General features: G+C 44.9%; 1 protein-coding gene across 1 annotated transcript; it reads right to left on the bottom strand.

Annotated features, from left to right (window-relative positions):
• Window positions 1-1942: 1942 nt before the first annotated feature.
• Window positions 1943-22781, bottom strand: LOC142209919 (cornifelin homolog A-like). The gene is made up of 5 exons (XM_075278960.1): window positions 22743-22781; window positions 22558-22653; window positions 6165-6285; window positions 4399-4535; window positions 1943-2219 (listed from the first exon to the last, which is right to left on the bottom strand). Exons 2-5 carry the CDS (start codon window positions 22570-22572, stop codon window positions 2115-2117), a joined length of 378 nt encoding a protein of 125 aa, XP_075135061.1. The 5' UTR covers window positions 22573-22653; window positions 22743-22781; the 3' UTR covers window positions 1943-2114.
• Window positions 22782-25705: the final 2924 nt, after the last annotated feature.

Here is a 25705-nt window from a genome sequence, read left to right as displayed (position 1 = left end):
CCTCGCTGTTATCTGTGTTTTGTGCCGTCTTTGTGGCACTTTATAAACTGTATTTAGTATTGTGGCCTTGTCTGCACTCCCTGCACTTATCTGCGCTGTGTGTATTGTGCCCTATAGGGCGGTGCTCAGTACACATAGATAACACCTCTTGCCTGTGCTCCAGATAACACCGCGCTGACATCACACCACTAGTAATGGTTCTTGGGATGGTTTAAGCTCTAGCCTAAAGGTAAGGACTGACATAGATGCCACGAGGCGGGGGATAAAATACTGCCACGTGGCATGTACGCTGTTTATACAGGGATTCTGCCGAGATCCACTACAGACTCTAGGAGGCAGATCCACTACAGAATCTAGGGGGATCCACTGCAGAATCTACTACAGAACCTAGAGAGGAGATCTACTGAGAATCCACTGCAGAATCTAGGGGGGAGATCCACTGAGAATCCACTACAAAATCTAGGGGGGAGAACTACTGCAGAATTTACTACAGAATCTAGCGGAGAGATCTACTGAGAATCCAATGCAGAATCTAGGGGGAGATCCACTGAGAATCTACTGCAAAATCTAGGGGGAGATCCACTACAGAAGTCTCAGTTTCGATATTGGTGAAAATCCTGTGACCGGTTGTTATGTAAGTACATCCTGATATATATATTACATACAGTGATATATATATATATATATATATATATATATATATATATATATATTAGCCTCTGCCGCAACTTTGTCTGCGGGTTGTTGGCGTTGATGATCCGCCTATATTCAGCAAATTGCTGCCGTCGATGGTTTGCCTGCTCCGGCGTTTCGGCTGCTCTTAAGCTGTCCTGCTGCTGAACTCATTCCTCGCACTGTGCCGGTGATTGTTCCGGCATCTCAGCAGCTTTCTGGCACTCCATATAATGAGCGTGTTGTTGGCGTTGATGACCCGCCTATATTGAGCAAATTGCTGACGTCGATGGTTTGCCTGCTCCGGTGTTTCGGCAACTCTCAAGTTGTCCTGTCAATGAATTAGTTCCTCATGCTGTGCCTGTGATTGTTCCGGCAGCTCGCTGGAACGCCATATAATGAGCGTGTTGTTGGCGCCGATGATCCCCGTCAGCTCTGCTTGAGGAGAACTCTGTGACTTCTGGCTCCTTCATAGATCTCGTTGTTTGCGACGGATTTTCTTTTTCCCGCCATGTTTAATATCAGCAAACTGCCAATGTGGAGTAAAGGGGTTTTCCCCTCCAGTGTGTCAGCACTGCCTGGAGCAGATCAGATAATATGCAGATGCTTGTACACAATGGACTGAGAGTTAGCTGAGTGTTACATAGAGAGATAACAGACCTGGGACCTGAGATAAGCGGCTGCAGGAGCAGTGTAATATAGTATGTGACCATAAATCCATAACATGGATGGTGAACGCCATCTTGTGATTTTTCGGGGGTTACTTCTTGTATGATGTTGTTCAGTGCTCCTGTGGTGGCTTTTGGGGCCCCGCACTCCTGAAGTATCTGTAGACATTTATTTTTATCTTCACATTCCTTCCGTCTTTCTCGTCGCCGCCGTGTGTTTGGATAGACATCCCAGTGAGCAGATCACCGTACAAACTCCGCCTCAGTGTGTCTGCTGTACTGCGCTATGTGTGAGCAGTGTGAACAGCAAACAAGAGACCAAGCAGATGTGTGAGCATTTATTACACTGATGTACGATATAGAGAAGGTAATAAGATGCAGGCGGGTACTGTGCGGTATATATACAGGGGAAGGGGGTAAAGCAAGTCATGTGATCACATCGCAGCCAATCAGGGGCCAGCACAGGGTAGATTGAATGCTGAGCTCTGATTGGTTACTATGAGTAACAAGCTCATATATACATGAAGACAATACAGTGTCAGCGTAAACTGCCAGCACAGACTTCACCTAAACTACAAGGGAAATACATGAAATGTGACCTATGGGGGAGGTAACGTGGATATTTGGTTTATCGAGGTCCGTAGTCTGGGTCAGACTCCAGAGATAAGCGACATCAGTTGTACAGGGTAGCCGCTGATCTAGACCCCCTGGTGCAGGCCCCCAGTCCATCCGGGCCGATCAGAAGTCTCCACCCCCTCTGAGTAGCCACGCCTCTTACATGTTGTGCTGTCCCTTTCTGGCCTTCTGCTCACGAGCCATCTGACATAGAGAGCAGGGGCCGCAGAATGTCAGACACACACAGTCACTGCAGACGGAGCCCTGCAAGAGGAGAAAGGACACGTCAGTGTGAACAGGACCCAACGAGACAAACACAGTCCCTGCAGACGGAGCCCTGCAAGAGGAGAAAGGAAACGTCAGTGTTAACAGGACCTAAAGAGACAGACAAACACAGTCACTGCAGATGGAGCCCTGCAAGAGGAGAAAGGACACATCAGTGTGAACAGGACCCAACGAGACACACACAGTCACTGCAGACGGAGCCCTGCAAGAGGAGAAAGGACACATCAGTGTGAACAGGACTCAAAGAGACAGACACACAGTCACTGCAGACGGAGCCCTGCAAGAAGAGAAAGGACACGTCAATGTGAACAGGACCCAAAGAGAACGGACACAGTCACTGCAGATGGAGCCCTGCAAGAGGAGAAAGGACACATCAGTGTGAACAGGACTCAAAGAGACAGACACACGTCAGAGCAGTTACGACAGACTGAGGCCCAGTTCACATCTGGGTTGGGGTTTCCGTTTGGGGAGTCCGCTTGGGGGTTCCCCCGAATGGATACCTATACAAATTAAAAAGCTGTTGCCTGGGAAACCACACGGACCCCATTATAATCTATAGGGTCCTTGTGGATTTCCAGGTAGTGGACTCCCAAACGGAAACCCAAATACAAATGTGAATAGGACCTTAGGTGACACAAACGGTTATAATAAATATATCTATATATCTATGTAGATATATATATTAGGGCTGGGTGCAGTATAGCCTGAGGTGATATCATCTCCATATCATATATAGGTTGTGTCTAATATAAATCCAGGATTGGGGGTTCAGATAGATTAACCCCCTCCTGCCCTGTGCCTATAACGTACTTGCAGCTGTATTAGTGATGCGCTTATTGGGCCGAAGCCAGGCCATGCGCCAAAGAGGAATCAGAAAGTTTATAGAAAGGGTTAATTTGCAGCAGATTTGACAATTCTCCGGTGCGACGTGCAGAGTTCAAACGGCAGCCACACAACTCCGAGCAACATCCAGGACATAGTACAAGACAGGGGTGTCCTAACAGTGACACCGCAGAAGAGGAGGTCACCGAGCCCCAGGCCTTATGTCTTATGTTCTCTTCATGTCAGTCACCAGGTAGTCGCGGGGATATTGGAGTAGCAGGGTTACCTGTGCTACATGGTGCTTACGTCCTCCTGCCTGACATGGAGTGTGGATACAGTCACTGAGACAACCATAACATCATGTATAGTACACTAGAGACAGCCATAGCACACGTTGTGTATATAGGTGAATGTACGTGTCATATCCTATACAGACCCACTCACGCTTATCTCTGGTTGTGCGGTTACCTCAGCAACTGTGCAGCGTGCAATACCGCCATGTATCACCCTGTAATCTACCGCAGTCACTCTCCGATAACCTTGTGGACTTAGACCTCATGCACACTGCCATTATGTATCTCGGCCATAGCCATGTACACTCACGAGATGTCCGACCCCCGCCCTCGGTGTATTCTCTGCTCTGACATAATATTCATCTGCTCCTTACCAGATATTATAATTCAGGAAATCCATCCTCAGATGAAGAAGATCTCACAACAGATCCCACAAAAAATGGGTGTGAAAAATTAAGTGCACCCTTACTACATCCATAAGAATTAAGAGGGTAAGCAAAAGTGTCTCCAGCCTTATATAGCAGGAGGTTTGGCAGTTTACTGGTCTTGAGCAGTCAGGAGAGTGTTCACACAATGGAGGAAAGACATCAGCAATGATCTTAGAGAAGCCATTGTTGTCATCCATCCATCTGTGGAGGGGTATAAGGAGATTCCAAACAATCCGATATCCATCTTTCGACAAAGAGGAAAGATTATTCACAAGTGGAAGACACTCAAGACAGGGACAATCTTCCCAGGAGTGGAGGTCTCAGAGAATTCACCCCCAAGGAAAGATTGTGCAATGCTCAGAAAAATGGTGAAAAATCCAAGAGTTCCATCTCAGACTCCACATCCCTCAGTGTGTTACATAGAACAAGTATGTCTTGTGTGGAAGGGTTGTCAGGAGAAGCCTCTTCTATCTGAAGTCTGTAAACCAGTGTGAACAGACGTCATTGGACCGGACCTCTCCCGAATATACCGCCAAACCTGGTACTGTACCATGTCATCAGAGCTCTATTGCAGATACTATGTGGAAGAGATAGAAACCTAACCGTAATACTCACCGGGATATGATGTCGTTCTCTTAGGCCGGTACGTATGGCGAGCATAGCACCCCCTACCACTGGCAGGCAGCAGCACTCTCCAAAATCTGAAGCCACTCTGCAGGCCAAGCAGAGCGGGAAAAATGTTCCACATAGACCTGGAGGAGACAAAAGATCATGGTCTGAATAACACTGGACACTGCCTGTCCGAGCTGAGGAGGGTGAGGAAATGAATAACACTGGACACTGCCTGTCCGAGCTGAGGAGGGTGAGGGACTGAATAACACTGGACACTGCCTGTCCGAGCTGAGGAGGGTGAGGGACTGAATAACACTGGACACTGCCTGTCTGAGCTGAGGAGGGTGAGGGAATGAATAACACTGGACACTGCCTGTCTGAGCTGAGGAGGGTGAGGGAATGAATAACACTGGACACTGCCTGTTCGAGCTGAGGAGGATGAGGGTTGTTGTAGTGTAAGGGCCAGCACATTGTCGGAGATTTATATTTCAGTAGTTTTCCTGACCATTCTACATGAAAACTATCTGACCTTGCCTTAACCAAAGCAATTAGTCATGGGGGCAGTAAAGGGGGGGCTGTCAGATAAGGTTTAATTCATGTGTGGTCTGCCTGATATGGGCACTCGCTCCCTCACCATTCGACTATTTGGTGACATTATACTGTGGAGACCACTGGAGGGGGACATTATACTGTGGAGACTACTGGAGGGTGACATTATACTGTGGAAACTACTGGAGGGTGACAATATACTATGGAGACCACTGTAGGGTGACATTATACTGTGGAGACCACTGAAGGGGGGCATTATACTGTGGGGACCACTGGAGAGGGACATTCTACTGTGGAGACCACTGGAGGGGGGGACATTATACTGTGGAGACCACTGTAGGGTGACATTATACTGTGGAGACCACTGGAGGGGGACATTATACTGTGGAGACCACAAGAGGGTGACATTATACTGTGGGGACCACTGGAGGGGGCATTATACTGTGGAGACCACTGAAGTGAATATTATACTGTAGGGACAGTTGGAGGGGGCATTATACTGTGAGGGCAGTTGTAGGGGCATTATAATGAGGGTTTATACCAAATCAGGGCACAAAGAGACATGGATGGGGATGGTTGGGACATTAGGTGGGTCTTATAATTTCCGCTGTGCACGTTTTGTCCCTTTTTCAGTCCTTGTGGTGAGGTTTGGGTTTTCTGTACCGCGTGTATGATACGTGCTGGATCTCTGAGCACGTATATGAGGATATACTGTATACAGCTACTTCCCTCTTGGCCCAGCCGCAGATGGGTTTTTGCCCCCTGGTGTACTGCACAATGCGGCCCCTTGTCCTCTCCTGCTGCGTGGGGAGTTGTAGCCCATATTCGCTCTACCCCTGATCTGAGCACGTTCTGTAAGGCTCTGGGGCCAGGGACGTCTATGTGTCACGTGGTGTGTCCATGTGATGGGGGTCACATGCTGGAGGTCACATGATGGGGGTCATATGATGGAGGTCAAGCAATGGCTATAATGTGATGGGTGTGATATGATGAGTGTCTTGCGATGGCTATAATGTGATGGGTGTAACATGGTGGGTCCATGTGATGGGTGTCACATGATGAGTGTCTTGCGATGGCTATAATGTGATGGGTGTAACATGGTGGGTCCATGTGATGGGTGTCACATGATGAGTGTCTTGCGATGGCTATAATGTGATGGGTGTCAGATGAATCTTTTTGTTGTGCTGCAGGTTGTCGGCGATCGGGACGCTCATACGTACAGATTCCCATATCCTGGCAGCAGTCCATGACATCCGAGCTCCACTGACTGTTAATAGGGTTGGAGTTGGTGAATACCGTCACCACCTGAGGCTGCGCCGTCACCGGGTAAGTCATTGACATCTGCAACATAAAGATTAGTGTGCTCAGTATATCCGACAGAGCGGCCCTACCAGCAGCCATAGCAGGGGTCCCTAACCTGTGACTACAACCCCCAGCATTCCCTGGAGACAGCGGGTAGGGCAGTGCTGTGTTATCCCTGCTGTGTGTCTAGGTCTGCGGGTGAGGGGATTAGTCAGGAATAACAGGAGGGGGCTGCAGGAAGGTCTCCCAATTATCTGTAATTAGTGGTAATTATAGGAGACCATGGAGGAATCTCCACAAGCTTCTCAGATATCTGAAATACGGTGTCCAGACTGCTCACAATGTCCATCCTCACACCCCACTGCTTGTCTGACTGGAGGATGGCTCTCACAGGTCAATACAGATGTAGCAGAGCCGTGTTTATTGGGAGCAGCACTTGTGAGTCTGTCATCTGGCAGGGACAGGCAGCACCTGGTTTCAGCTCTGGTGGGTGCCCTAATATTAGTCCTTCGTGACTGAATCTCCCTCATGACACCAGGGAGAAGATTACAGACAGGCAGCAATGGAAGGAAAGTACTTCATCCTGCACATGATGGGGCCAGATCATGGCAAAAAAAACACCTGAGAAGATCCCCTTAATGCTGCTGAGCCCTTCATGCATGTCCAAAAACAGAGACAGGACCCGTCCACTTCTAAATCTCTGCACAACTGGTGCCTATGGTCTGGATGGAGAAGACTATAGAAGAGTGCGGCCTATGGTCTGGATGGAGAAGACTATAGAAGAGTGCGGCCTATGGTCTGGATGGAGAAGACTACAGAAGAGTGCGGCCTATGGTCTGGATGGAGAAGACTACAGAAGAGTGCGGCCTAAGGTCTGGATGGAGAAGACTATAGAAGAGTGCGGCCTATGGTCTGGATGGAGAAGACTATAGAAGAGTGCGGCCTATGGTCTGGATGGAGAAGACTACAGAAGAGTGCGGCCTATGGTCTGGATGGAGAAGACTACAGAAGAGTGCGGCCTAAGGTCTGGATGGAGAAGACTAGAGAAGAGTGCGGCCTAAGGTCTGGATGGAGAAGACTACAGAAGAGTGCGGCCTATGGTCTGGATGGAGAAGACTAGAGAAGAGTGCGGCCTATGGTCTGGATGGAGAAGACTAGAGAAGAGTGCGGCCTATGGTCTGGATGGAGAAGACTACAGAAGAGTGCGGCCTAAGGTCTGGATGGAGAAGACTAGAGAAGAGTGCGGCCTATGGTCTGGATGGAGAAGACTACAGAAGAGTGCAGCCTATGTGCCAGCTGTGTATGGAGAAGACTACAGAAGAGTGCAACCTATGTGCCAGCTGTGAATGGAGAAGACTACAGAAGAGTGCGGCCTATGGTCTGGATGGAGAAGACTACAGAAGAGTGCGGCCTATGGTCTGGATGGAGAAGACTACAGAAGAGTGCGGCCTATGGTCTGGATGGAGAAAACTAGAGAAGAGTGCGGCCTATGGTCTGGATGGAGAAGACTACAGAAGAGTGCGGCCTATGGTCTGGATGGAGAAGACTACAGAAGAGTGCGGCCTATGGTCTGGATGGAGAAGACTACAGAAGAGTGCGGCCTATGGTCTGGATGGAGGAGACTATAGAAGAGTGCGGCCTATTGTCTGGATGGAGAAGACTAGAGAAGAGTGCGGCCTATGGTCTGGATGGAGAAGACTACAGAAGAGTGCGGCCTATGGTCTGGATGGAGGACACTACAGAAGAGTGCGGCCTATGGTCTGGATGGAGGAGACTACAGAAGAGTGCGGCCTATGTGTCCGGTGTGTATGGAGAAGACTACAGAAGAGTGCGGCCTATGGTCTGGATGGAGAAGACTACAGTAGAGTGCGGCCTATGGTCTGGATGGAGAAGACTACAGAAGAGTGCGGCCAATGGTCTGGATGGAGAAGACTACAGAAGAGTGCAGCCTGTGGTCTGGATGGAGAAGACTACAGAAGAGTGCGGCCTATGGTCTGGATGGAGAAGACTACAGAAGAGTGCGGCCTATGGTCTGGATGGAGAAGACTACAGAAGAGTGCGGCCTATGGTCTGGATGGAGAAGACTACAGAAGAGTGCGGCCTATGGTCTGGATGGAGAAGACTACAGAAGAGTGCAACCTATGTGTGTGGAGAAGACTACAGAAGAGTGCAGCCTATGGTTTGGATGGAGAAGATTACAGAAGAGTGTGGCCTATGTGCCAGCTGTGAATGGAGAAGACTACAGAAGAGTGCGGCCTAAGGTCTGGATGGAGAAGACTACAGAAGAGTGCAGCCTATGTGCCAGCTGTGTATGGAGAAGACTACAGAAGAGTGCAACCTATGTGCCAGCTGTGTATGGAGAAGACTACAGAAGAGTGCAGCCTATGTGCCAGCTGTGTATGGAGAAGACTACAGAAGAGTGCAGCCTATGTGCCAGCTGTGAATGGAGAAGACTACAGAAGAGTGTGGCCTATGTGCCAGCTGTGTATGGAGAAGACTACAGAAGAGTGCAGCCTATGTGCCAGCTGTGTATGGAGAAGACTACAGAAGAGTGCAGCCTATGTGCCAGCTGTGTATGGAGAAGACTACAGAAGAGTGCAGCCTATGTGCCAGCTGTGTATGGAGAAGACTACAGAAGAGTGCAGCCTATGTGCCAGCTGTGAATGGAGAAGACTACAGAAGAGTGCGGCCTATATGCCAGCTGTGAATGGAGAAGACTACAGAAGAGTGTGGCCTATATGCCAGCTGTGTATGGAGAAGACTACAGAAGAGTGCGGCCTATGTGCCAGCTGTGTATGGAGAAAACTACAGAAGAGTGCGGCCTATGTGCCAGCTGTGTATGGAGAAAACTACAGAAGAGTGCAGCCTATGTGCCAGCTGTGTATGGAGAAGACTACAGAAGAGTGCAGCCTATGTGCCAGCTGTGAATGGAGAAGACTACAGAAGAGTGTGGCCTATATGCCAGCTGTGTATGGAGAAGACTACAGAAGAGTGCGGCCTATGTGCCAGCTGTGTATGGAGAAAACTACAGAAGAGTGCGGCCTATGTGCCAGCTGTGTATGGAGAAGACTACAGGAGAGTGCGGCCTATGTGCCAGCTGTGTATGGAGAAGACTACAGAAGAGTGTGGCCTATGTGCCAGCTGTGTATGGAGAAGACTACAGAAGAGTGCGGCCTATGTGCCAGCTGTGTATGGAGAAAACTACAGAAGAGTGCGGCCTATGGTCTGGATGGAGAAGACTACAGAAGAGTGCGGCCTATGGTCTGGATGGAGAAGACTACAGAAGAGTGCGGCCTATGTGCCAGCTGTGTATGGAGAAGACTACAGAAGAGTGCGGCCTATGGTCTGGATGGAGAAGACTACAGAAGAGTGCGGCCTATGGTCTGGATGGAGGACACTACAGAAGAGTGCGGCCTATGGTCTGGATGGAGAAGACTACAGAAGAGTGCGGCCTATGTGCCAGCTGTGTATGGAGAAGACTACAGAAGAGTGCTGTCTATCAGTTTATTGTCCTGACCTATAGACTACCATATAGCACACATCTGTAAGGGGCCGTTATATGTTATGACAATGTTACTGATATGTAAATGATACAGGAATCTCTCTCTATATAGTCTATATGTTCTATCAGTCTATATCCTACTAATATTATACATGTGACAGTATATATATATATATATATATATATATCCTATCCTACTACTATTATACATGTGACAGTATATATATATATACTGTGTGTATGTGTATATATATATATATATATATATATATATATATATATATATATATATATCCTATCCTACTAATATTATACATGTGACAGTATATATATATATATATATATATATATATATCCTATCCTACTACTATTATACATGTGACAGTATATATATATATACTGTGTGTATATATATATATATATATATATATCCTATCCTACTAATATTATACATGTGACAGTTTGGATGTTTGTTATTCAATTAGGCAAAAACCACTGACCAGATTTGGATGAGATTTGCCCCATAGATACTCTGTAATCTGCAGTAACACATCGGCTACTTTGTATCCTGGTAAATGACATGGCTTCACTACTGTTCTGGATTTATGGTCACATACTATATTACATGTCCCATAGATACTCTGTAACCTGGAGTAACACATCGGCTACTTTGTATCCCGGTAAATGACATGGCTTCACTACTGTTCTGGATTTATGGTCACATACTATATTACATGTCCCATAGATACTCTGTAACCTGCAGTAACACATTGGCTACTTTGTATCCTGGTAAATGACATGGCTTCACTACTGTTCTGGATTTATGGTCACATACTATATTACATGTCCCATAGATACTCTGTAATCTGCAGTAACACATCGGCTACTTTGTATCCTGGTAAATGACATGGCTTCACTACTGTTCTGGATTTATGGTCACATACTATATTACATGTCCCATAGATACTCTGTAACCTGGAGTAACACATCGGCTACTTTGTATCCTGGCAAATGACATGGCTTCACTACTGTTCTGGATTTATGGTCACATACTATATTACATGTCCCATAGATACTCTGTAACCTGCAGTAACACATTGGCTACTTTGTATCCTGGTAAATGACATGGCTTCACTACTGTTCTGGATTTATGGTCACATACTATATTACGCTGCTCCTGCAGCCGCTTATCTCAGGTCCCAGGTCTGTTATCTCTCTATGTAACACTCAGCTAACCCTCAGTGCATTGTGTACAAGCATCTGCATATTATCTGATCTGCTCCAGGCAGTGCTGACACACTGGAGGGGAAAACCCCTTTACTCCACATTGGCAGTTTGCTGATATTAAACATGGCGTGAAAAAGAAAATCTAATTTGTTGAAAAATTCTTAGACAACGCCAGCCATGAAGGAGCCAGAAATCAACTGAGTTCTCCTCAAGTGGAGCTATAAGAGTAGTAGGATAGGATATATATATATACTGTCCCATATATAATAGTAGTAGGATAGGATAGGTCAGTATGTTCTATAAGCGTGCGGTCTGTGGCAGGTATCACCCCCTGCTCTTACACCACTACTTGTAACCTCCAGCTGCTTCCTGTCAGTAACTATCTTACACGGACAAACTCATTTGGCCCCGCCTTATTTTATTACCATTTATACATTGTGGCTCCTTCAGGGGTCCTCGGTCGGGACCTTCTCTCACTGGGGGGGGGGGGGGGGGGGGGCTTCACTGAAAGGGCTGAGAACCAGTGGTGTAATGGATAAGTCACTGCACCAAGTACAGCGCAAACCTATAGAGGGGAAGTCACAGCACCGGATACCGGAGATTGCATACTGTGTGTGATGTGGTGTATTAGCATTTGTGCAAGCTTCAGAGCTGAAATCTTTCTGCATTCTTGTTTCATTAATTTCTGCACAGAGCTAGATATGGTTATTTATATTTTGGAAAGTCCCCTATACACCAAAGGCTGTGCAGTCATTTCAGGATCAATACAGTGACTGCACCAGCAGAATAGTGAGCGCAGCTCTGGGGTATAATACAGGATACGTAATGTAATGTATGTACACAGTGACTGTACCAGCAGAATAGTGAGCGCAGCTCTGGAGTATAATACAGGATAAGTAATATAATGTATGTACACAGTGACTGTACCAGCAGAATAGTGAGCGCAGCTCTGGAGTATAATACAGGATAAGTAATGTAATGTATGTACACAGTGCCTGTACCAGCAGAATAGTGAGCGCAGCTCTGGAGTATAATACAGGATAAGTAATGTAATGTATGTACACAGTGACTGCACCAGCAGAATAGTGAGCGCAGCTCTGGAGTATAATACCGGATACGTAATGTAATGTATGTACACAGTGACTGTACCAGCAGAATAGTGAGCGCAGCTCTGGAGTATAATACAGGATAAGTAATGTAATGTATGTACACAGCGACTGTACCAGCAGAATAGTGAGCGCAGCTCTGGAGTATAATACAGGATAAGTAATGTAATGTATGTACACAGTGACTGTACCAGCAGAATAGTGAGCGCAGCTCTGGGGTATAATACAGGATACGTAATGTAATGTATGTACACAGTGACTGCACCAGCAGAATAGTGAGCGCAGCTCTGGAGTATAATACAGGATAAGTAATGTAATGTATGTACACAATGACTGTACCAGCAGAATAGTGAGCGCAGCTCTGGAGTATAATACAGGATCAGTAATGTAATGTATGTACACAGTGACTGCACCAGCAGAATAGTGAGCGCAGCTCTGGAGTATAATACAGGATAAGTAATGTAATATATGTACACAGTGACTGTACCAGCAGAATAGTGAGCGCAGCTCTGGAGTATAATACAGGATAAGTAATGTAATGTATGTACACAGTGACTGTACCAGCAGAATAGTGAGCGCAGCTCTGGAGTATAATACAGGATAAGTAATGTAATGTATGTACACAGTGACTGTACCAGCAGAATAGTGAGCGCAGCTCTGGAGTATAATACAGGATAAGTAATGTAATGTATGTACACAGTGACTGTACCAGCAGAATAGTGAGCGCAGCTCTGGGGTATAATACAGGATACGTAATGTAATGTATGTACACAGTGACTGCACCAGCAGAATAGTGAGCGCAGCTCTGGAGTATAATACAGGATAAGTAATGTAATGTATGTACACAGTGACTGCACCAGCAGAATAGTGAGCGCAGCTCTGGAGTATAATACAGGATAAGTAATGTAATGTATGTACACAGTGACTGTACCAGCAGAATAGTGAGCGCAGCTCTGGAGTATAATACAGGATAAGTAATGTAATGTATGTACACAGTGACTGTACCAGCAGAATAGTGAGCGCAGCTCTGGAGTATAATACAGGATAAGTAATGTAATGTATGTACACAGTGACTGTACCAGCAGAATAGTGAGCGCAGCTCTGGAGTATAATACAGGATAAGTAATGTAATGTATGTACACAGTGACTGCACCAGCAGAATAGTGAGCGCAGCTCTGGAGTATAATACAGGATAAGTAATGTAATGTATGTACACAGTGACTGTACCAGCAGAATAGTGAGCGCAGCTCTGGAGTATAATACAGGATAAGTAATGTAATGTATGTACACAGTGACTGTACCAGCAGAATAGTGAGCGCAGCTCTGGAGTATAATACAGGATAAGTAATGTAATGTATGTACACAGTGACTGTACCAGCAGAATAGTGAGCGCAGCTCTGGAGTATAATACAGGATAAGTAATGTAATGTATGTACACAGTGACTGTACCAGCAGAATAGTGAGCGCAGCTCTGGAGTATAATACAGGATAAGTAATGTAATGTATGTACACAGTGACTGTACCAGCAGAATAGTGAGCGCAGCTCTGGGGTATAATACAGGATACGTAATGTAATGTATGTACACAGTGACTGCACCAGCAGAATAGTGAGCGCAGCTCTGGAGTATAATACAGGATCAGTAATGTAATGTATGTACACAGTGACTGCACCAGCAGAATAGTGAGCGCAGCTCTGGAGTATAATACAGGATAAGTAATGTAATGTATGTACACAGTGACTGTACCAGCAGAATAGTGAGCGCAGCTCTGGAGTATAATACAGGATAAGTAATGTAATGTATGTACACAGTGACTGTACCAGCAGAATAGTGAGCGCAGCTCTGGAGTATAATACAGGATAAGTAATGTAATGTATGTACACAGTGACTGTACCAGCAGAATAGTGAGCGCAGCTCTGGGGTATAATACAGGATATGTAATGTAATGTATGTACACAGTGACTGCACCAGCAGAATAGTGAGCGCAGCTCTGGGGTATAATACAGGATAAGTAATGTATGTACACAGAGACTGTACCAGCAGAATAGTGAGCACAGATCTGGAGTATAATACAGGATATGTAATGTAATGTATGTACACAGTGACTGCACCAGCAGAATAGTGAGCGCAGCTCTGGGGTATAATACAGGATATGTAATGTAATGTATGTACACAGTGACTGCACCAGCAGAATAGTGAGCGCAGCTCTGGAGTATAATACAGGATAAGTAATGTAATGTATGTACACAGTGACTGTACCAGCAGAATAGTGACCGCAGCTCTGGGGTATAATACAGGATAAGTAATGTAATGTATGTACACAGTGACTGCACCAGCAGAATAGTGACCGCAGCTCTGGAGTATAATACAGGATAAGTAATGTAATGTATGTACACAGCGACTGCACCAGCAGAATAGTGAGCGCAGCTCTGGAGTATAATACAGGATAAGTAATGTAATGTATGTACACAGTGACTGTACCAGCAGAATAGTGACCGCAGCTCTGGAGTATAATACAGGATAAGTAATGTAATGTATGTACTCAGTGACTGCACCAGCAGAATAGTGAGCGCAGCTCTGGAGTATAATACAGGATACGTAATGTAATGTATGTACTCAGTGACTGCACCAGCAGAATAGTGAGCGCAGCTCTGGAGTATAATACAGGATAAGTAATGTAATGTATGTACACAGTGACTGTACCAGCAGAATAGTGACCGCAGCTCTGGAGTATAATACAGGATAAGTAATGTAATGTATGTACTCAGTGACTGCACCAGCAGAATAGTGAGCGCAGCTCTGGAGTATAATACAGGATAAGTAATGTAATGTATGTACTCAGTGACTGCACCAGCAGAATAGTGAGCGCAGCTCTGGAGTATAATACAGGATAAGTAATGTAATGTATGTACTCAGTGACTGCACCAGCCGAATAGTGAGCGCAGCTCTGGAGTATAATACAGGATAAGTAATGTAATGTATGTACACAGTGACTGCACCAGCAGAATAGTGAGCGCAGCTCTGGAGTATAATACAGGATAAGTAATGTAATGTATGTACACAGTGACTGCACCAGCAGAATAGTGAGCGCAGCTCTGGAGTATAATACAGGATAAGTAATGTAATGTATGTACTCAGTGACTGCACCAGCAGAATAGTGACCGCAGCTCTGGAGTATAATACAGGATAAGTAATGTAATGTATGTACACAGTGACTGTACCAGCAGAATAGTGAGCGCAGCTCTGGAGTGTAATACAGGATAAGTAATGTAATGTATGTACACAGTGACTGTACCAGCAGAATAGTGAGCGCAGCTCTGGAGTATAATACAGGATAAGTAATGTAATGTATGTACACAGCGACTGCACCAGCAGAATAGTGAGCGCAGCTCTGGAGTATAATACAGGATAAGTAATGTAATGTATGTACACAGCGACTGCACCAGCAGAATAGTGAGCGCAGCTCTGGAGTATAATACAGGATACGTAATGTAATGTATGTATTCAGTGACTGCACCAGCAGAATAGTGAGCGCAGCTCTGGAGTATATTACAGGATAAGTAATGTAATGTATGTACACAGCGACTGCACCAGCAGAATAGTGAGCGCAGCTCTGGAGTATAATACAGGATAAGTAATGTAATGTATGTACACAGTGACTGTACCAGCAGAATAGTGAGCGCAGCTCTGGGGTATAATACAGGATAAGTAATGTCATGTATGTACACATTGACTGCACCAGCAGAATAGTGAGCGCAGCTCTGGAGTATAATACAGGATAAGTAATGTAATGTATGTACACAGTGACTGTACCAGCAGAATAGTGAGTGCAGCTCTGGAGTATAATACAGGATAAGTAATGTAATGTATGTACACAGTGACTGTACCAGCAGAATAGTGAGCGCAGCTCTGGAGTATAATACAGGATAAGTAATGTATGTACACAGTGACTGTACCAGCAGAATAGTGAGCGCAGCTCTGGAGTATAATACAGGATAAGTAATGTAATGTATGTACACAGTGACTGTACCAGCAGAATAGTGACCGCAGCTCTGGAGTATAATACAGGATAAGTAATGTAATGTATGTACACAGCGACTGCACCAGCAGAATAGTGAGTGCAGCTCTGGAGTATAATACAGGATACGTAATGTAATGTATGTACTCATTGACTGCACCAGCAGAATAGTGAGCGCAGCTCTGGAGTATAATACAGGATAAGTAATGTAATGTATGTACACAGTGACTGTACCAGCAGAATAGTGAGCGCAGCTCTGGAGTATAATACAGGATAAGTAATGTAATGTATGTACACAGTGACTGTACCAGCAGAATAGTGAGCGAAGCTCTGGAGTATAATACAGGATAAGTAATGTAATGTATGTACACAGTGACTGCACCAGCAGAATAGTGAGCGCAGCTCTGGAGTATAATACAGGATAAGTAATGTAATGTATGTACACAGCGACTGCACCAGCAGAATAGTGAGCGCAGCTCTGGAGTATAATACAGGATAAGTAATGTAATGTATGTACACAGTGACTGCACCAGCAGAATAGTGAGCGCAGCTCTGGAGTATAATACAGGATAAGTAATGTAATGTATGTACACAGTGACTGTACCAGCAGAATAGTGAGCGCAGCTCTGGGGTATAATACAGGATAAGTAATGTCATGTATGTACACAGTGACTGCACCAGCAGAATAGTGAGCGCAGCTCTGGAGTATAATACAGGATAAGTAATGTAATGTATGTACACAGTGACTGTATCAGCAGAATAGTGACCGCAGCTCTGGAGTATAATACAGGATAAGTAATGTAATGTATGTACACAGCGACTGCACCAGCAGAATAGTGAGCGCAGCTCTGGAGTATAATACAGGATACGTAATGTAATGTATGTACTCAGTGACTGCACCAGCAGAATAGTGAGCGCAGCTCTGGAGTATAATACAGGATAAGTAATGTAATGTATGTACACAGCGACTGCACCAGCAGAATAGTGAGCGCAGCTCTGGAGTATAATACAGGATAAGTAATGTAATGTATGTACACAGTGAATGTACCAGCAGAATAGTGAGCGCAGCTCTGGAGTATAATACAGGATAAGTAATGTAATGTATGTACACAGTGACTGTACCAGCAGAATAGTGAGCGCAGCTCTGGAGTATAATACAGGATAAGTAATGTAATGTATGTACACAGTGACTGTACCAGCAGAATAGTGAGCGCAGCTCTGGAGTATAATACAGGATAAGTAATGTAATGTATGTACACAGTGACTGTACCAGCAGAATAGTGAGCGCAGCTCTGGAGTATAATACAGGATAAGTAATGTAATGTATGTACACAGTGACTGTACCAGCAGAATAGTGAGCGCAGCTCTGGAGTATAATACAGGATAAGTAATGTAATGTATGTACACAGTGACTGTACCAGCAGAATAGTGAGCGCAGCTCTGGAGTATAATACAGGATAAGTAATGTAATGTATGTACACAGTGACTGCACCAGCAGAATAGTGAGCGCAGCTCTGGAGTATAATACAGGATAAGTAATGTAATGTATGTACACAGTGACTGTACCAGCAGAATAGTGAGCGCAGCTCTGGAGTATAATACAGGATACGTAATGTAATGTATGTATTCAGTGACTGCACCAGCAGAATAGTGAGCGCAGCTCTGGAGTATAATACAGGATAAGTAATGTAATGTATGTACACAGCGACTGCACCAGCAGAATAGTGAGCGCAGCTCTGGAGTATAATACAGGATAAGTAATGTAATGTATGTACACAGTGACTGTACCAGCAGAATAGTGAGCGCAGCTCTGGGGTATAATACAGGATAAGTAATGTCATGTATGTACACAGTGACTGCACCAGCAGAATAGTGAGCGCAGCTCTGGAGTATAATACAGGATAAGTAATGTAATGTATGTACACAGTGACTGTACCAGCAGAATAGTGAGCGCAGCTCTGGAGTATAATACAGGATAAGTAATGTAATGTATGTACACAGTGACTGCACCAGCAGAATAGTGAGCGCAGCTCTGGAGTATAATACAGGATACGTAATGTAATGTATGTATTCAGTGACTGCACCAGCAGAATAGTGAGCGCAGCTCTGGAGTATAATACAGGATAAGTAATGTAATGTATGTACACAGCGACTGCACCAGCAGAATAGTGAGCGCAGCTCTGGAGTATAATACAGGATAAGTAATGTAATGTATGTACACAGTGACTGTACCAGCAGAATAGTGAGCGCAGCTCTGGGGTATAATACAGGATAAGTAATGTCATGTATGTACACAGTGACTGCACCAGCAGAATAGTGAGCGCAGCTCTGGAGTATAATACAGGATAAGTAATGTAATGTATGTACACAGTGACTGTACCAGCAGAATAGTGACCGCAGCTCTGGAGTATAATACAGGATAAGTAATGTAATGTATGTACACAGCGACTGCACCAGCAGAATAGTGAGCGCAGCTCTGGAGTATAATACAGGATACGTAATGTAATGTATGTACTCAGTGACTGCACCAGCAGAATAGTGAGCGCAGCTCTGGAGTATAATACAGGATAAGTAATGTAATGTATGTACACAGCGACTGCACCAGCAGAATAGTGAGCGCAGCTCTGGAGTATAATACAGGATAAGTAATGTAATGTATGTACACAGTGAATGTACCAGCAGAATAGTGAGCGCAGCTCTGGAGTATAATACAGGATAAGTAATGTAATGTATGTACACAGTGACTGTACCAGCAGAATAGTGAGCGCAGCTCTGGAGTATAATACAGGATAAGTAATGTAATGTATGTACACAGTGACTGTACCAGCAGAATAGTGAGCGCAGCTCTGGAGTATAATACAGGATAAGTAATGTAATGTATGTACACAGTGACTGTACCAGCAGAATAGTGAGCGCAGCTCTGGAGTATAATACAGGATAAGTAATGTAATGTATGTACACAGTGACTGTACCAGCAGAATAGTGAGCGCAGCTCTGGAGTATAATACAGGATAAGTAATGTAATGTATGTACACAGTGACTGTACCAGCAGAATAGTGAGCGCAGCTCTGGAGTATAATACAGGATAAGTAATATAATGTATGTATACAGTGACTGTACCAGCAGAATAGTGAGCGCAGCTCTGGAGTATAATACAGGATAAGTAATGTATGTACACAGTGACTGTACCAGCAGAATAGTGAGCGCAGCTCTGGAGTATAATACAGGATAAGTAATGTAATGTATGTACACAGTGACTGTACCAGCAGAATAGTGAGCGCAGCTCTGGAGTATAATACAGGATAAGTAATGTAATGTATGTACACAGTGACTGTACCAGCAGAATAGTGACCGCAGCTCTGGAGTATAATACAGGATAAGTAATGTAATGTATGTACACAGTGACTGTACCAGCAGAATAGTGACCGCAGCTCTGGAGTATAATACAGGATAAGTAATGTAATGTATGTACACAGCGACTGCACCAGCAGAATAGTGAGCGCAGCTCTGGAGTATAATACAGGATACGTAATGTAATGTATGTTTTCAGTGACTGCACCAGCAGAATAGTGAGCGCAGCTCTGGAGTATAATACAGGATAAGTAATGTAATGTATGTACACAGTGACTGTACCAGCAGAATAGTGACCGCAGCTCTGGAGTATAATACAGGATAAGTAATGTAATGTATGTACACAGTGACTGTACCAGCAGAATAGTGAACGCAGCTCTGGAGTATAATACAGGATAAGTAATGTAATGTATGTACACAGTGACTGCACCAGCAGAATAGTGAGCGCAGCTCTGGAGTATAATACAGGATAAGTAATGTAATGTATGTACACAGTGACTGCACCAGCAGAATAGTGAGCGCAGCTCTGGAGTATAATACAGGATAAGTAATGTAATGTATGTACACAGTGACTGCACCAGCAGAATAGTGAGCGCAGCTCTGGAGTATAATACAGGATAAGTAATGTAATGTATGTACACAGCGACTGCACCAGCAGAATAGTGAGCGCAGCTCTGGAGTATAATACAGGATACGTAATGTAATGTATGTACTCAGTGACTGCACCAGCAGAATAGTGAGCGCAGCTCTGGAGTATAATACAGGATAAGTAATGTAATGTATGTACACAGCGACTGCACCAGCAGAATAGTGAGCGCAGCTCTGGAGTATAATACAGGATAAGTAATGTAATGTATGTACACAGTGACTGCACCAGCAGAATAGTGAGCGCAGCTCTGGAGTATAATACAGGATAAGTAATGTAATGTATGTACACAGTGACTGCACCAGCAGAATAGTGAGCGCAGCTCTGGAGTATAATACAGGATACGTAATGTAATGTATGTATTCAGTGACTGCACCAGCAGAATAGTGAGCGCAGCTCTGGAGTATAATACAGGATAAGTAATGTAATGTATGTACACAGCGACTGTACCAGCAGAATAGTGAGCGCAGCTCTGGGGTATAATACAGGATAAGTAATGTCATGTATGTACACAGTGACTGCACCAGCAGAATAGTGAGCGCAGCTCTGGAGTATAATACAGGATAAGTAATGTAATGTATGTACACAGTGACTGTACCAGCAGAATAGTGACCGCAGCTCTGGAGTATAATACAGGATAAGTAATGTAATGTATGTACACAGTGACTGTACCAGCAGAATAGTGACCGCAGCTCTGGAGTATAATACAGGATAAGTAATGTAATGTATGTACACAGTGACTGTACCAGCAGAATAGTGACCGCAGCTCTGGAGTATAATACAGGATAAGTAATGTAATGTATGTACACAGCGACTGCACCAGCAGAATAGTGAGCGCAGCTCTGGAGTATAATACAGGATACGTAATGTAATGTATGTTTTCAGTGACTGCACCAGCAGAATAGTGAGCGCAGCTCTGGAGTATAATACAGGATAAGTAATGTAATGTATGTACACAGCGACTGTACCAGCAGAATAGTGAGCGCAGCTCTGGAGTATAATACAGGATAAGTAATGTAATGTATGTACACAGCGACTGTACCAGCAGAATAGTGAGCGCAGCTCTGGAGTATAATACAGGATAAGTAATGTAATGTATGTACACAGCGACTGTACCAGCAGAATAGTGAGCTCAGCTCTGGAGTATAATACAGGATAAGTAATGTAATGTATGTACACAGCGACTGTACCAGCAGAATAGTGAGCGCAGCTCTGGAGTATAATACAGGATACGTAATGTAATGTATGTACACAGCGACTGTACCAGCAGAATAGTGAGCGCAGCTCTGGAGTATAATACAGGATACGTAATGTAATGTATGTACACAGCGACTGTACCAGCAGAATAGTGAGCGCAGCTCTGGAGTATAATACAGGATAAGTAATGTAATGTATGTACACAGTGACTGTACCAGCAGAATAGTGAGCGCAGCTCTGGAGTATAATACAGGATAAGTAATGTAATGTATGTACACAGTGACTGTACCAGCAGAATAGTGAGCGCAGCTCTGGAGTATAATACAGGATAAGTAATGTAATGTATGTACACAGTGACTGTACCAGCAGAATAGTGAGCGCAGCTCCGGAGTATAATACAGGATAAGTAATGTAATGTATGTACACAGTCCCTGTACCAGCAGAATAGTGAGCGCAGCTCTGGAGTATAATACAGGATATGTAATGTAATGTATGTACACAGTGACTGTACCAGCAGAATAGTGAGCGCAGCTCTGGGGTATAATACAGGATAAGTAATGTAATGTATGTACACAGTGACTGTACCAGCAGAATAGTGAGCGCAGCTCTAGAGGATAGTACAGGATGTAAATTAGTTGATCGGTTTATATATCTGAAAAAATAAAACCATCTTCAGTGGGCGCAGCAAAAAATGTAAATCCAAACTTCCCAATTTATATGCGTAGTGTGATAGTAATATTGGGGGGTGGTAAATGTCATCACTGCTAGGGGAGGGGAGACAAGTAACCACATTATGTCTTTCCCGTGTACCCCCCACCCCAGTGGACATCTTCCTCCTGGTTTCTTGTAATCTTCACTTTCCATCGATCGCAGCCTCTTAGAAGACCGCGCTCCTTCCTTCACCATTGTGGCCCCTTCTTTGTGCAGTTTCTCCTCCGCCTTGTCCCATTGGAGTTCACCATCTATTTCCTACACTCCGAGGTCTCCATTACATGAACATCCATCAACATGCTGAGTGCAGGGGAGGGGGCTTGAAATGTCTGGAGGAAACTGAAGAGAAGAAGTAGAGACCACCCCAGGAGCAGGCAGACCCCCGGGGTTACAAGCTCCACCACAACCTGAGTCATGGTGATACACAATAAGGAGCCTGCTATAAGACAAGCCAAGTGCAGGTAGTCAAGGTGAAGAAGTCTCCACCATGGGAACTATTCATCTGTACTGGGATACAGCAGAGGGGCTTGGCCTCACCCCCTGCTGATACATACCTGTTGTCCCGCCATGTCTACCAGAGAAGATGCTTCCTAGAAAGTCAGCAGAATGTTTCCGTCTTGGACCAGCTCTAGGAAACCACTTAACAACATCTGGGGAGGAAAGGAAGATGCTTTATATGTGAAATGACCATCCCCTGAGCCGTGTCTACTCCCAGCTCCAGCCCCTTGCCACCCCTTACTCAGTGCTTGGCATCTGGTTTCCATCTCTTTGCACACCCCCTCCCCATACCTTTCTCATCTTGTTTGAAGATGTTAGAGGAAACCTTTACTGCTTGTTTTTCTGCACCACAAACCATGGAGGAGGAGGAGGAGGAGGATGTGAGTCCAGACCTGTCGCTGAATGTAATGAATGTAGCTTCTGTACATTCTTCTAAAAAAACATATCATTTGTGAAGGAGAATCTCCTGAGGAACAGCAGAAGACATTGTTAGAGCAAACTCGGGGGCGCTTAGGGTGGATGTAATAAATTCATACCTATCCCTGGTGCTCCATTGTCCTATTCTAGTCCCCTTTCCCTCTGGTGCTGGGACCCGCCGTACCAAAAACAGAGAGGCTCCCACATGACTGTTTCGACCATTCAGTGGTCATCACTGGTTCCTTAGTGGCCCCAGCCGTCAGGTGACCTTCTCCACTTTTGTTGCAGTGAGTCCCAGAACAGAGGGAGAGGAACCAGGAATGGTCAATGGAGCGTCGTGGATAGGCGAGTATGACTATTATGTTTGGTTTACCCCCGAACTGACCAGTTCTGAGTCTTCTCAAAATCGTGGACCCCCCTTTTATCCACCCATAGTCCTATCTGTAGTCTATGGGGAGACCTGTCAGTAAGTGTTTCATTTCTATGCAGCGCCTCTACATGTAAACTGAAGCATTACACAGTGTGCATCGACGTCAGTAGTCTATGTGAGCAATGGATCATACCGGGTGCGACATCAGTGGGGTGCCACAGGGGTCAGTATTGTAGGGTCACAGTCACCAGTGGGGTGCCACAGGGTCAGTATTGGAGGGGTCACCAGTGAGGTGCCACAAAAGTCAGGATTGAAGGAGTCACTGTCACCAGTGGGATACCACAGGGGTCAGTATTGGAGGGTCACAGTCACCAATGGGGTGCCACGGAGTCAGTATTGGAGGGTCACAGTCACCAGTGGGGTGCCACGGGGTCAGTATTGGAGGGGTCACCAGTGAGGTGCCAGAAAAGTCAGGATTGAAGGAGTCACTGTCACCAGTGGGATACCACAGGGGTCAGTATTGGAGAGGTCACCAGTTGGTTGCAACAGGGGTCAGTATTGGAGGGGTCACAGTTACCAAAGAGGTGCCACAGGGGTCAGTATTGGAGGGATTATAGTTACCAATAGGATGCTACAGGGTTCAGTAGTAGAGGGATTATACTTACCAGTGAGGTGCCACAGGCATCAGTATTGAAGGGTTTCGCAGTCACCAATGGAGTGCCACAGGATCAATATTGGAGGGTCATAATTACCAGTAGGGAGCAAGGGATCAATATTGTAGAGGTAACTGGTACCATCAAGATACTATTGGGGTCAATACTGTGGGAGTAACTTTTACCATCAGGGTACCACAGGTTTGTTTTGGAGGGGTCATATTTACCATCAGGGTACCACAGTGGTCAGTGTTCTTTATAATTGGGTGATCATTCAACAGTCCATCATACCTTCTATGTAAGAAGATAACCTGACCACAATAAGGACATCATGGCTGGTTATCCGACCACAATAAGGACATCATGGCTGGTTATAAGAAGGACACTACATGTATGAGAAGATAACCCGACCACAATAAGGACATCATGGCTGGTTATCAGGAGGACACTACATGTATGAGAAGATAACCCGACCACAATAAGGACATCATGGCTGGTTATAAGAAGGACACTACATGTATGAGAAGATAACCCGACCACAATAAGGACATCATGGCTGGTTATCAGGAGAGGACACTACATGTATGAGAAGATAACCTGACCACAATAAGGACATCATGGCTGGTTATCAGGAGGACACTACATGTATGAGAAGACAACCTGACCACAATAAGGACATCATGGCTGGTTATCAGGAGGGGACACTACATGTATGAGAAGATAACCTGACCACAATAAGGACATCATGGCTGGTTATCAGGAGGACACTACATGTATGAGAAGATAACCTGACCACAATAAGGACATCATGGCTGGTTATCAGGAGAGGACACTACATGTATGAGAAGATAACCCGACCACAATAAGGACATCATGGCTGGTTATCAGGAGGACACTACATGTATGAGAAGATAACCTGACCACAATAAGGACATCATGGCTGGTTATCAGGAGGGGACACTACATGTATGAGAAGATAACCTGACCACAATAAGGACATCATGGCTGGTTATCAGGAGAGGACACTACATGTATGAGAAGATAACCTGACCACAATAAGGACATCATGGCTGGTTATCAGGAGAGGACACTACATGTATGAGAAGATAACCCGACCACAATAAGGACATCATGGCTGGTTATCAGGAGGACACTACATGTATGAGAAGATAACCTGACCACAATAAGGACATCATGGCTGGTTATCAGGAGGACACTACATGTATGAGAAGATAACCAGCCATGATGTCCTTCTTCTGGTGGGTTCTTCTCGTACAGTCACCTCTAAGATAATTAGACAAAAACCATAAGACTATATAAACTGTTAATGATATTTGTTAGTTCTCTCCACGTGTACATTCAGTTCTGGTCGGGGTTCCTCCTCTATAACGGGAAGTTTTTCCTTTTCTTATCTCCACTGGTTAATGATTTACATGGAGAATTTACTGCTGGGCCGTGGTCAGATTATACCGCTTATATCCCAGTAATAAAACTCACACGAGGTGTGAATATGGATTGTGCAGGCGTGCAGCTTCCTCCCATCTTATCCCCATATCTCTAAGATAGTGACAGTCCATATACATATAATATTATTAGAGTACATATAGATTACATATACTACTGCCACATACTACTACGTATAATATTACTACATACAGCTATATAGTATAATAGGGGTAAGGGGCGGCTTATTAGTAGATCGGACCCTTGGATCTTGCGGGGTCACAGTAGTAACTTTGGGTTGTTATATAGACGCAATCTACT

Source organism: Leptodactylus fuscus, chromosome 6 (assembly GCF_031893055.1).
Source record: "Leptodactylus fuscus isolate aLepFus1 chromosome 6, aLepFus1.hap2, whole genome shotgun sequence".
NCBI lineage: Eukaryota > Metazoa > Chordata > Amphibia > Anura > Leptodactylidae > Leptodactylus > Leptodactylus fuscus.
The sequence above is the reverse complement of the archived record's forward strand: the minus strand, read 5'-3'. Positions and strand labels throughout refer to the sequence as shown.

Coding starts and splice junctions, on each gene's coding strand:
- LOC142209919 (XM_075278960.1), bottom strand. Junction 4,536..6,164: donor CTGCCAGGATATGGGAATCT/GTACGTATGAGC, acceptor TGTCTCCTCCAG/GTCTATGTGGAACATTTTTC. Junction 2,220..4,398: donor GAGAACGACATCATATCCCG/GTGAGTATTACG, acceptor CTCCTCTTGCAG/GGCTCCGTCTGCAGTGACTG.